At 36.4% G+C, this 14,619-nt stretch overlaps 1 protein-coding gene across 1 annotated transcript in view; it reads right to left on the bottom strand.

Moving 5' to 3' along the window:
- stk10 (serine/threonine kinase 10) overlaps positions 1–14,619 on the bottom strand; it is a 58,933-nt gene that overhangs the window by 21,916 nt on the left and 22,398 nt on the right. Inside the window, exons 3-7 of the mRNA XM_084386850.1 lie at positions 8,357–8,405; positions 7,274–7,423; positions 5,073–5,145; positions 3,221–3,415; positions 2,903–2,984 (exon numbers count right to left, since the gene is read on the bottom strand). Of these exons, the coding sequence (XP_084242976.1) occupies positions 2,903–2,984; positions 3,221–3,415; positions 5,073–5,145; positions 7,274–7,423; positions 8,357–8,405 (549 nt within the window). The remainder of the gene's footprint in view (positions 1–2,902; positions 2,985–3,220; positions 3,416–5,072; positions 5,146–7,273; positions 7,424–8,356; positions 8,406–14,619) is intronic.

The raw sequence follows: 14,619 nt of genomic DNA, 5'->3' as shown, positions 1-14,619 counted from the left end.
GTCAAGCGTTAAAAACATACAGCCAGCAGTATCAATTACTCTCACCGGTGACCGAAGAAAAACCCCAACAACAGCTAATGAAGAAACACCGCAGCACGATTCACACACCATACATCCGAAACTGTACCAGAGGTCAGAAATAGAGCATCCCAATTCATAGTTTATAGTATACCACAGTAGCTTGGATAGTGTGTGGTTTACCAGCTTAGATATGGGAACAATACATGCAAGGTCAAGGGATTGATTCTCAGGAAAAAAATTGAATATAATAGCATATAATATTTAAAAACCGCCTATGAAACAGGACGTTTTTGAAATAAAATCTAAGACTATTTAAGAAAATGAATACTGTATGTCCATACAGAACAAACCCATACAATCTCAAAATAAATCATGGATCTCAGACATTCTTCTAAACAATGAACAACTGCAAAACAGGGTAACTCTAAGTTTTAAGTTTTATTTAATATATAAATCTATTTACTATCAATACATACGAATCTGAGGGTCAATAAATGGATTTTGCTTATACGATAAAAACGTTTTATGGGCTTAAATTAATCAAACTGAATTTAAGACGTTTTAAGATTTTTGAGAACCTGCAGAGACTGTATAAAAGAAGCCTTTGTGTCGGAGCATACATATGATAGCCAAAAATGAACATGACAAGGTTCTAATTTCAGGTATTTTAAGGTTTCTTGACATCCACCTTTGGTTTTAATGATCAATATAAACTACAGATCAGCCTATAAAGACTTTTGACTTTGCAGTAATGTTCGCCACTCAGGATAAAACAGTGATATATGAACTCTTGAGAGGATAGCATGCACTGCATATCAATGTTACCTCTTCACCTTCATCAACCACCTGTCTTTCAGGTTGCTTTGTACGCAGCAGAGCATTAAATTAAGGTGTAATATGAAACACCCAGAAGAGAGAGTGACATCAGAACAGGAGAGTGAAGTTCCTTTATCTTCAGATGTCCAAAATTTACTTTTTACCACTTGCCAATATCGAATCTTCCCTTGCCTCACGACTCGATTTGATTACGATTCGGTAACGATTTGATTATAAAACGGTTCTCGATGCATCTTTTCCTCCAATTCTTTTATTAATAATAATTACTATATTAATCAATCGCAATATATAGTTATTTTTTGCCATTTTATCTTTGTTCTTAAAAATAAGAACAAAGATGCAAATATCAAGTAGTAGAACAAATAAAAAGACAAGAAACAAATAAAACTAACACCGTTTAACTTTTTTCACTTTACATCTATTTAACAGCAGCATTCAAGAAATCGTACAGAAATTAAATAATTAAATGTAAAAAAATAATCACTGCATAGTTTTTAGTGTATTAATTATTATTAAAGCTACAAACGTTACTGAGTCAAGAGCAGTGAGTGATTGCCTCTTTTCTTTTGTCGTTTGATTAACATTAATGACAGACATCACAGCAACAGGCTTGTTATATCATATATTATTATATAGACTTAATGCACGGATCTAATATAATGTTACGCATCATTTTCCCCCAACTGTTTGCGTTCACTTACGACATAACCGACTATGTTTATGTGAATACTCGTCCAGACAGATATTGTGAAGTGATATTGTGTACATCTGACTGTTCAAGCGCAATAAGCCGCTAAAGAGAGCTGAACTCAGGATCACTTTGTCTTTCTGTGCAGCGCTTCAGGTGTGTGTCAGTCAGTGCGAGTAAACGCTTAATAACCGCTTTAACATCAAACGCGTCCCACACTTTATTTTCTCATTCATGCATGTTCTGCTTTCAAGAATGTAGGTGCATTATCTACGAACATCAGACGCAAGTGCTTCGCTTCTGATGAACATATGCAACTTTTTATTTATGTACAGTAGTCAACATTTGAAGTGGATCAAAAAAGTTAATCAAAAGTTGTCCTAAGACAACAACGGGTATTGTTCAAAATTCATGTATAACTTTGATGAAAGGTTTTGATCCATTTCAAATGTTGACTACTGTATAATTGGAGTACTTTATTTACAATAAACACTACATTAATATGCATGACAGGCATATTCAATTACATATTTTAAAAATCAAAATGTTGCTTTTATGAATCGATGCAGCATTGGTCACATCTCATCGCGATGCATCGTTAGATTAGAGAAAACATTCACTATTAACTAGGAGTTTTCCTTCAATAAACTCCTAATTAATGCTTAGTAATAGTTAGTAAGGTAGTTGTTTAGGTATTGGGTAGGATTAAGGGATGTAGAATATGGCATTAATATGTGCTTTATAAGAACTAATAACCAGCCAATATGCTAGTAAATGCATGCTAATAAGCAACTAGAATATTTGTTCCCTAAAGTGTTACTATATGAACATGTAATGACATATTTGAAAGTAAAGTAAATCGTCCAGTGAGGAAAAACATGGAGTTGTGACATGACTTGAGTCGCTTGTATCACTTACATTATCTATGGTCAGATCATCGGTCTTACAATTTGATGTCAACTATTGAGTGGCAGTTTCTAATTAAATCACTAGCAAGTGTCACTAAAGTCCATTTCGCCAAAGTCAAAGCGAGTGTTCATTTTTGAAGTAAGTTCAGGATTATCTACTGCTTCTTCAGCACATCTACTGTACATGTTTTTCATTTCGTAAACTCCTTAATTGTTCAGTTCCTCTTTTCCGATAGGGTGGAGGTGAAGAAATACCCAAAAGGAAGAGTGCAAATTGCAGTAATTCCCTTGACCCAGAGCGTTCAGGAAGCAAGACCTGCCTTGATAAGACGTTCTGCTGTGGTTTGCACATCCCGTCTTAAAATGCCTTTGCGTTAAATTTCGAGTGACTGCAGCAGAGAGAGATAATATAACGTATATGGACAAGTGTGTGTGTGAAACTCCTTACTTCTAGAAGCTGAGCAGCCGTCGGCCTCGTCTCAGGGTTTCTGTCCAAAGCTTTTTTCAGGAAATCGCTAAATTCCATTGACCTAAAATACACAAAACCCTTAAACATTCACCCAAGAGGGGTATAGTACAATCTCTTAATGTGTAATGGAGATACAGTGATAAAATAACATTCAATGGCCATTTTCTAGAAATGTCAAAAGCTATAAATCTAACTAAAAAGCCACAACTATGCTCAGAGAACAGGAATCTTATAGTAATGAAGTATGTCAGTGAAATCTTGTGTGTTCACTCCCATGCCGGGGGTTTTGTGGCTCACCACTTGGAGGGCTGATCCAGGGTGGGCGGCTCAGACTTGGCAATTTTTAGCAGGACCCTCATGGGGTTCAGCTCATGGTGGGGAGGCTCTATCTGAGCCAGCTCTATCAGGGTGATGCCCAGTGACCAGATGTCCGCTTTATAGTCGTATGGAGCGTCCTTCATGGTCTCACACATCACAACCTCTGGAGCCATCCTGAACACACAGGAAATATCAGAACAGGAATATTCCAGTTAGATCATCACGAAAGCGTTCACAGTCAGTAGTCAACGTTTAAAGTGGATCAAAAAAAGGTCATCACAGTTGTCTTAAGACAAGAACGGGTATTGTTCAAAATTCATATACAGGTGGAACTCGAAAAATTTGAGTTGCCATGTATTTCAGAAATTCAACTTAAAAGGTGAAACTAATATATTATATAGACTCATTACATGCAAAGGGAGATATTTCAAGCCTTTATTTGTTATAATTTTGATGATTATGGCTTACAGCTGATGAAAATTGTAAAAATTTCTGAGATTTTCAATTTTGGGTTTTCATAAGCTGTAAGCCATAATCATCTAGCCTGGTTAAAACCAGACCACTCGGTTATGGTCTGGCAAAGCTTCATTAATAACTCGTTTCCAAAGGGGCGTCACCAACGGACGTCACTCAAATGCCTCTGGGCGCAATTGGATAGACCTAAAACCAATCAGAGCGATTGTCATCGTGTAAAGCCATATGCTATGTGTCCCAATTCGCCTAAGTTACACTACGCCATTAAAAGTATGCACTCTATTTGTGAAGAAAAGGTATTTACTTTTGAATGTGTATCAAAAAAGTAGGCAAGCTTTGGGACACACTACTTCGTCATCTTTATCGGACGGATCTGTCGCGTGCATCCTGTCACTTAAACTGCCCTGTCAATCATCTTGTCACAGTTAAAATCCTCTATTAAATCTAATTTAATTTCCTACCGTTTCGGAGAGAAATGTAGCAGCACGTTCATCTGCCAGTGGGTCTTTCATGGAGACTGTCCTCATGTGTTTGCAATTTGAATATAATAATGCATTTAAAAGTTGGTGCGTGTCACCAACGGACGTCGCTCAAATGCCTCAGGGCGCAATCGGATAGACCTAAAACCAATCAGAGCGATCGTCGTCGTGTAAAGCCCGCCTCAACGTTTCTGATTGGTGCCGCGATTTGGACGGATTAGAAATCGGCTTGAATGAGCTCTTTGCCAGACTACTTGCAGAGCAAATCTAAATTTGCCGGAAGTTTGTCTGGGTTTTCCCAGGCTAATAATCATCAGAATTATAACAAATAAAGGCTTGAAATATCTCACTTTTGCACGATACTCTAACTTTTGGAGTTTCACCTGTTTAACTTTGATGAAAGCTTTTGAACCACTTCAAATGTTGACTACTGTGCGTTCCCAGTACGGAAACATGTCTGCAGATATTTAGCCAGCGACTAAAAGAATTTACTACAAGCCAATAATAAAACTGCTAAAGATTGTTGATGAGTCGGATAAGGAGACGTTAATATCAACACTCCTGTGTGTGTGTGTGTGTGTGTGTGTGTGTGTACTCAGAGGAAGGACAAAGGTAGGACAGATACTTCATATCAGGACTTTCAAGCTGGACACTAGTTAATAATTGCTTTAAATCCTGTGGGATATGACAAGACTTTCTATCTATCAGCATATTTCTATTACCTTTATGGGGAAACTCACGAAACCTGTAATCATTCATTCTAATTATGTTTCATATAATTATATTTTGTAGTGATGCGCTGAAAATGTCGACAACCAAAGATATCCGCCTGAATATGAATGTTTTGATGATTAAACAGAGCATTTTTTAGCACTTACCAATATGGAGTCCCAATAAAAGAGTCTCGCCTTTGAAGAGTTTTGGTGTTTTTTGCAGAAACTCCAAAATCCGCTGTAACAAAAGTCAGAGATGTTGAATTACATGAGGATTTGTCCCAGTTTCAAAATTGTCATATTACAACCTCCAAACCCCTAAATCGAGTGTTGACGTCATCTGTATAGAGGGCACGTTACATAAAAGGCTTTTCTCTACAAATCACGTCAAATGATGTTAAAATGAGGACTGAATTATTGTATAGTTAAGTCCTAGGATGGATTTTCTTACAGTCTAGCATTCAAACGTTTGGGATCAGTCTCTTATGCTCACCAAGGCTGCATTTATTTAATCAAAAATACAGTAAAAACAGTAATATTGTGAAATATTATTAGAGTTTAAAACAACTGTTTTCTATCTGAATATATTGTAAGCTGTAATGTATTCCCTGTGATCAAAGCTGTCACATGATCCTTCAGAAATCATTTTAATATATGATGATTTGCTGCTCAAGAAACAATTATGATTATCATCAATATTGAATAAAGTTGTGCTGCTTAATACTTTTGTGTAAACTGTGATACTTTGATAAATAAAAAGTTTAAAAGGACAGCATTTAAATGGAATAAAAATATTGTGTAGCATTATACAGGTTTTGCAGTCACATGTAATAAATTAAATGTATTTATTAATAAAAAAATTAATAATAATTATAGAATAATAATTGTAGAATATATTTACATATTTTATTATCATAATATTTATAAAATAATTAATATATTATATTTTTACTATTTACTATTTTTCAAATAGTAATAATAATTTTTGACTGCATTTTTTTTATATTCTTAATTGACTGGATAGCAAACGCATAGATCGTATATAGATTTGTGAGTCGGCTATTACAGACGAATCCCCAGAAAGGGTGTGGAGGATGTTTGGAGGACCAGCATCTGAAGCGAGCCTGTTTAAAGTTTCTCTCACAGGAAGTGATAAAGGCCAGAGAGTCTTGGCCTGGCATTCTGGGGTACCATTAATCAACACACAATGAAGCCACATTCGGTTACAAAATGATTCTCTCATTGAATTACTAAATCCAATGAGACTTGAGTAGAGAAGTGTAATGAAATATTATAAGTCAGCTCTTGGCAAACGGTGGCGCTTTACAACACAACCTACAACAATACAGTGTGTGTGTGTGTGTGTGTGTGAGAGAGAGAGAGAAAGTGTGAGAGAGGTCATAAGAATTAGTAAGAGATCTTATAGCACAGACACAAAACACTACGCTCAACCAAAGGTCACACTTCAGCTCCGTTACAAAACCTAGTGAGCTGCCTATCTAGACAACATTTAAAGGCATTACAGCTGCACACCTGATGCAAATACTGTTATAGACAGGCAACAGTAATATATATATATATACAGGTGAAACTCGAAAAATGTGAATATCGTGTAAAAGGTTATGTATTTCAGTAATTCAACTTAAAAGGTGAAACTAATATATTAGGCTATATAGACACATTACATGCAAAGTGAGATAATCATCAAAATTATAACAAATTAAGGCTTGAAATATCTCATTTTGCATGTAATGAGTCTATATAATATATTAGTTTCACCTTTTAAGTTGAATTACTGAAATACATAAACTTTTGCATGATATTCAAATTTTTCGAGTTTCACCTGTGTGTGTGTGTGTGTGTATACAGTATACATATACATATATATATATATATATATATATATATATGTATATGTATACTGTATACACACACACACACACACAGTAATGTGCTAAAGTCTTAGGCACGTTAGTATTTTCACCAAAAAAAGATGGTTTTAAGCCAGTTATTTATATATTTCGCTGTAGTGTGTCAGCAGGAAATATCAGTTTACATTTCCAAACATTCCTTTTGCCATTAATTGTAATAATCCAGTGAGATTTTTGTATGCACAAGGAGTCTGACAAGAGCCGGTATGAAACCTTCCTCCAAAATAACTTCCCATCTCTCCTGCATTAATATCTCTTCTCTGATGACGCGTTTACTGGCATGAGGGCGGGACAATCCAATCATTTGACTGTTTTACTCAGATGCACGTCACAATACAGAAAAAAAGACTATCACACCTTCTGTTTCATGCTGACTTTAACCTGCACCTGACTGAAGTCAGATCATCAGTGTGAGCGATCTGCTGATACACACACCTAGCTTGATGTCTCCATCCAGCATGAGGAGGATGTTTCCCGCCTTCAGGTCTCTGTGGATGATCTTCATGCTGTGGAGATACTGAAGAGCCTCCAACATCTGCTTACAGATCACCCGGATCTGAGGCTCTTCAAGACCCCTGTCCAACTCTAGACACACACAAACACCAGAGTGAATCTCATCATCTCAAAAAAATCAAAAACAGAAATTGATTTTATATGATATGATTGATATATGATATGATATATGATATGATATGATTGATATATGATGATATATGATATATAATATATAATATATTAATATAATAATATACAATATTATTAATATAATTAATATATTAAAGGGTATTTCTCCTAAAAAAAAAAGAAAACGCTGTCAATGTTAAAGGAATTGTTTACTTCAAAATGAAAATTCTGTCATCAATAATTATAAATATATTAAATTATATAATATAATATAATACAATACAATACAGAAAATAAGAGTTTTTAAGACTATTAAAGGATATTTTCTCTAAAAAAGAAATGAAAATTCTATCAATGTTGAAGGAATAGTTCACTTCAAAATGAAAATGCTGTCATCATTTACTCACCCTCCATTTGTTTTAAACCTATAAGATTTTCTTTCCTTCTTTGAACTCAAAAGAAGATATTTTGAAGGATGTCGGTAGTCATACAGTTGATGGACCCCATTGACTTCCATAGTAGGAAAAACATACTATGGAAGTCAATGGGGAACATCTTGAGGGTGAGTAAATGATGACAAATGATGACAAATCATTTTCAAGTGAACTAATCCTCTAAATACACACACATGCACTTCTAGTTCTACAGCGTGACCTTTTCACTATCTACAAAACTCTGATTCAAGAGGCAAAGCGGTGTAACCAAAGGCAATGAACTCTGAGTGACCTTGACTGGCTCGTTCATAAAACACCCAAAATAATGCAATATCCTGTTTAAACTTCAGGGTAAAGGCGTTTACCTACTCACCCATGAGCATCACAGAGCATCAAGAGGAAGAAGCTGCAGGGATCTTTTATAAAAACAAGAACATTAGCAGATATACTGCAGTCTTACCTAACATGGTGGCATCGACCGCACCCCCGGGGCAAAACTCGATCATTATCTGTGGGGGAAATGAGGTTCAGCTTAACATGGTTCTGTGCAGGAGAGAGATTACAGTCACACTTTATTTCACAATGTCCTTGTTACATGGAGTTACTATTGTAATAACTATAAATTATGCATAATTACATGCAACTAAGCACAAAACACACCCTAACCCTATAGTACATGTAGTTAACTATTATTACTCAGTACTTAAATGTATCATTACACTGTAACACAGAAACCTTAAAATAAAGTGTGACCATGCTTTTGTGCAATTTCAGACATAGAAGTTCACGTAAACAGGAAAAGGTGGCGTTAGTGTATGCGAGAACACGGGACGTGTTCAGAACAATGATCCAGTTTATTCAAGATTATGTGTAACAGTCATAATAAAGTTCACAGGAATGGACTTCAATTCTCATTTTTTTATGGAATTCGGCAGTATTTATATTTCTCTGATGACATGTTTAGTGTTGCAAGGGACTCCTACATTTTTTCTTGTTTGAGAAGCCGTTTCACTCGGATATACGTCACAATAGGGAAGAAAAGACTATCGCAACATCTGCTGAATGCCAACTTTAATATTTTATAGTTTCTGAATAAATATAATACATAATATAATAATAAATAATACAAATAAATGCAGATTTTTTTCACCATCATGGTTTTTTAATTATTCTGGTCTGAATAACTGACTGATCGGATATGCAAACATTGTCCTGAGATGATGACGATCCGGGTAAAATATAGTTGGCACAAAGGTTAAACTGCAAGAACAGTTTATGAAAGTTTATAAATATTTACATTGTGTCTTAACCGGACAAGAAATGTGTTCTGTGTGGAGCAGAATTTTGGACCAATGGGTTTTCACTGTGGGGCGGGGCTTAAAGCATTGCAAAAATGACAACTTACTGGAAAAGAATTATTGAAAATAAATAAATGCAAGCAAGTCACTATTATTTATATGGAACTTGAGCAATTATGAGTCATTCTTTGCATGTAGGCTATTTCTTGACTATGCTGATGGTTTTAGTTTTTATTCCTCTATTTGACCACATTTACGGATGTTTTATCTGTTTGTTTGTTTTTTTTTTAATCTTTATTACACCAAGGTTCAAGAAAATACCATGAAGGAAAAGTAGAACGATGAAGACATTTTTGCTGCATTTTGATTCTTTCAGTTCCTAAAGGGTGGTTGATTATGATTTCACTTCTCTAACTTTAGTTAGTGTGTAATGTTGCTGTTTGAGCATAAACAATATCTGCAAAGTTACAACGCTCAAAGTTCAAAGCAAAGGGAGATATTTGCTTTTAAAGAAATTGCTTTTTAAGGACTACAACAAACGGCTGGTAGGGACTACACCACATTCCTCCCGGGTTAGTGACATCACTAACCCTAAAATTTACATAAACCCCGCCCCTGAACATGATTTATAGATTATCAAGTCAGAATATGCTAATCAATGACTAGAAGATAACTACACATCAGCTACATAAATTCATCAATAACCATTCAGAAATGTCCTGTTGCTTCTACATGTTGTCACTTCTTCTTGAGTCTCTCCATCTTTGACTCCGGTTTGAACATAAAAGGCTAAAAGTTTTTGAAATTTTCAGTACGTGTGTGTGAGGTAAAAGGACACAAGCTGTTGAAGCTCCGCCCCCTGCGCCGGGAGCAGCAGCAGCTCATTTGGATTTAAAGGAACAGACACAAAACGGTGCGTTTTTGCTCACCCTCAAAAAGTGACAACTTTAACATGCTGTATTATTTGATATATAATTTGAGCTAAAACTTCCCATACACACTCTGGGGACATCAAAGACATATTTTACATCTTGTGAAAAGGGTATTATACCACCCCTTTAAATTTACCATGAAACACCTTTTTGGTGGTTTTTCAACAGGTTCAACACAACACTGATCTAGGCCATCTGAAATAATTACTCAATATCAAGCTGCCTTGAGCAAGTTAGGCCCAATAGTAAATCTGTTTCATAAAATCATATATCATAAAACCTGAAATGCTATAACGTGCCTAATAATGCATCACGTGTTCAAATCGAGAAAACATTTTATTTCTGTGTGTGTATCAAAGATATTTAGTCTTCTTTCCAGTGATGAGTTCACAAAATACTAAAATAGTCATGGGTTTTGCATGATAACCATCTTCAGCAAACCATTTTGTTTTTGTAGTCAAAGCGCATTCTTGAATCATTAGAAATGCCCAGTGTTTTGTCAATGCTCTCTCTGGATTAATGCGGTAACTTCCGCTTTGTTTAAAGTGAGCCAAGAAAACCTAGACCTCGCATTGCTTGCCAAAACAATACCTGACCTTCACATACTGTACTTAGTCCATCACTGACATGAGTTTGCAGGTTTTGCACGCTGTTCTCCAAACGATATACGCTATAAAATGTCCCTAAATGTCAGTAAAAACGTGTAAGAGTATCTCCTGGAACTGACAGAGAAGGAGAGTCTGAGTAAAACTGAAAGAATGTGTCACAAACATCTTCCGCCTGTCAATCATAGTATAAATCTTGATCAGATCCTGACCTACTTTAAGCTGAGGATTCCTCACGTGTCATAGTTTTGATATGTTAAAAGGAAGTTTGCCAAAAAAAAAACACACACTGTAGCCATTGTGTAATCACATGTCATTCCAATCACCTTTTTTACTTGTGTAGAACAAACAATTTGATGTTTAGCAGATTGTTTATGCCGTTCTCTTCCCATACAATGACTGAAAAATGACAAGGCACAATACAAGCATTATTAAACTAGTCCATATGTCTTATGTGCAATACATGTCAAATCTTCTGAAGTCATGCGATAACATTGTGTGATGAGCAGGCCTAATTTGTCACTGTAACATTCTTCAAACTCATATGGGTTTGGAACGACGTGATTAATGATTACAGAACTGAACTACTCCTTTAGGAATGTATGACAGATTCTTACATTTTGAGTTTGTAATGTCTTGTCGATACTGAGCCAAAACTGCAAAAGTATTGAAAGTGATTTGCTGGTGGAAACACCGTCCCGCCCAAGCAAAGCTCCCCACCCTCATGGCTCGACCCGAATGGACTGGTAAACCCAAGTGTGTGTGTGTATTTAGTGATGGAGGCGATAACACAGTGACACAACGTTTCATGACTGCCTCCAAGATACATAAACCGCATACCAAAGAGAAAAGACTAACAAACAAATGTGCAATCCAGTAAAACTGCTATTTTCTGTGATGGAGATCAGCTTCACTCCTGAGTCCCTCTGCTTATATTTGCACACTCAGACAGACATGCAAACAAACACAGGAGGGAAATCCCACTATTATTTATTTATTTATTTGCACTTGCTGGTGCTTGGTTGTCCTTAGAGTGTTTTGGTTAATATCTATGTGGTTATTAATTGGTGTAGGTTACCAATGCCCACCCTTTACCAGACGCAACACGATGTCACGACAAGCAATAAAATGTATATTTTCCATGTTAGTCAGTTTTTGTCAGGAGATTCTATTTTAGAAACTCTGTGACGTCACGGTTAGAACAACAAGATGCAAAATATGGCAATGATAATCTCAGGGTACTGATTATGGTCTTTATTTAACGTTAAAATAATTTGACGTTGAGTTCTAATATCATTTTGTGTGACCTCTATTAGAGGTCGACCGATATGGTTTTTTTCAGGCCGATGCCGATGCCGATCTTTTGAAATCCGGGTCGGCCGATGGCCGATAAATGCTGCCGATTTATTTTGGCCGATATTTGGCCGATTATGTGCTTGTTTTTAACCTCTATTTGAAAGATAAAATGTAACACAAATAATTACTTAAGATAGACAAGATTTCTCAACAAAAACATTTATTGAACACTTTACCAATCTGCACTTGTACAAAAGACAAAAAGAACTTGAGATATGTTTGGTAATTGTACCTGAATGGATTGAAAATTAATTTGCTACATTTCAGATTAATATATTTGTTTTCCTTAACATTTGAATTAACAGTAACTTAAACACTTTGCAGTTTGAATGATGTCCTGATAAACAAAATGACGGAGTATGTTTTTATGTTTCCACTGTTCGATCGCGCCCGCGCCTCACACACACACACACACACACACGCGCGCATTTGCACACAAATATAAGTAAACACTTTGCGACTTTAAACACACGCGACTTTTCGATCTCGATCGCGCCTCTCTCTCTCTCTCTCTCTCACACACACACACACACAACGCATTGCAATCTTTACATCGCAGCCGGAGCTAAAGCGGAGTTACAGATTAGGTGTCCCTAAAGAACCCGCGTATCTAACAGTAAGTTAGTTCCACATTACTTTGCACGCGAGTTTTATTTATTTTTATAGCGTGTATTCTCCGTGGAAATGTATACACCGAACCGTGACGCCTGTTCCGTTTCGGTTCAATATGAAAACATGTACCGTTCCACCCCTAGTCTACAGTGAAATACAGTCACACATTACACTACTGTTTGGCCAGCATTTTAACCGTGTTTAATCCAGCTACTAGCTAACGGAATGTTAAAGTTAACTGCTGACTAGTGTCAAGTGCAGCGAAGCGATGTTTCTGTTATTCTAACGTCCGTTTTCAGAGCATCCAAGAGAAGCACAGGCATAACAGTAGCACTGATATGAAGCACAGAAATGCGCGTTGATATTCGGTCCGGTAAATAACGGTCGTTAAGGCACCAGTGCCGTATTAGCACTGGGTCTGTCTGTAGCTACCCAACCCTAGCAAAGCAAAGCCAGTCCTTTACTAGCATATAGTTGGTCTCTTTTTTTATTACTTATTTCTCTGCATTGAGTGACAACCCTCTCAAATATAAGACACACAAACAGAACAAATAAAAGTCTCAGATTCACTGTCTGTAAATTCTTGCTTACTTATTGTGACATGATCGCAACCCTTCTGCTGTGCTAATGCAACCTCAACTACGCTATCAATTTCAAAGTAGCCGAACGTCATGTCGCCTATTCATGTTTTTTCTCTAAGTTGGCAGTAACATATCAAAAGTTTTTAATTAAATATAAAGGAGTTTTCTCCAAGGAACTTAGCTCCTTCCTTAAGCACTGGATGAGGTCTGCTCACTCTGCTGGAGAATGACTCTAGACGCAGCATGCGTCGAACGCGTGTTCCACAACAACAACACTAGGCTGCCCACAGATGCGCCTGCCTAATAATCGGCCTGATACACTTGGATATTGGCCGATGCCGATTATGTTAAAAATGCAAAAAATCGGCCGATCAATCGGCCGACCGATGAATCGGTCGACCTCTAACCTCTATAGCCATATTGAAAGCAACAATGGATAATTTACCTCAGATGAAAGGAAACAAGAACTTTCAGACTCAATGTGAACAAACAGGTGTATTCTATGGCTTAATATGGTGTAACATTTATGAGTTTGATTATGTGCGTAATCAATTTCATTGCGAGTGCAGTGCGAGTGAAGACAGACTCCGCCCACACGCTCTTCTGATTGGCTGTGATTTTCATAGTCATATCGTGTCTGATGTGGACATGATTGGCTTGTCGCTGGAATCTTATAGTTTTAAAAATCATTCTAAATATAAAACAATAGCAGAATCCACATCACAATTATAATGATAAACGCCGTGTTAAATATCACCGTAGTTTTATCGGTCATACACTGTATAACAAATCGCCTTAATTTAAATGTTCATTAACTGGAACATTGAGTGATAATATTTCAAAGTAATTTCCATAATTTTGACAGATTGACCCGCTTTAGAAAGATTCCAGTAAACACTACTACATTTTAAAGCATCCGTGTGAAAACAAACCTGGAAAGAGAAGTGAGGATTTGGGGAGAAAAACAAGAGATTCTTAGTGCATTCCAGTGAATTATTCATGGGATATATTGTGAATTAAATCGGGAGAGCAGACCACAAATGCTCAGTATATGTTGTCCTTTTTCATACTGCTACAGGAGAATACAAATGAATAAAGAAAATAATCAGGAGGAAAAGAATGCAGCGACTGAAAAGCTTTTCCACAGATATTCATGTCATCCCACGGCACGTTAAAATACCAAACGTTACATTATTCTCAAAGTCTGAACATGAAGGAAATTTCACAGCTCATACAGTCAAACTGATGGATAAGGATTATTTGTAGCGCAACCTAATGATTTGAAAAGATTTGTTTCAGTCTTTTTGAGTGGAACTTCCCCAAACCGGATATACCGCAG

This window comes from Rutilus rutilus (assembly GCF_951802725.1).
Source record: "Rutilus rutilus genome assembly, chromosome: 18".
Classification (NCBI taxonomy): Eukaryota; Metazoa; Chordata; class Actinopteri; order Cypriniformes; family Leuciscidae; genus Rutilus; species Rutilus rutilus.
This window is presented reverse-complemented; position numbering and strand designations above follow the sequence as displayed.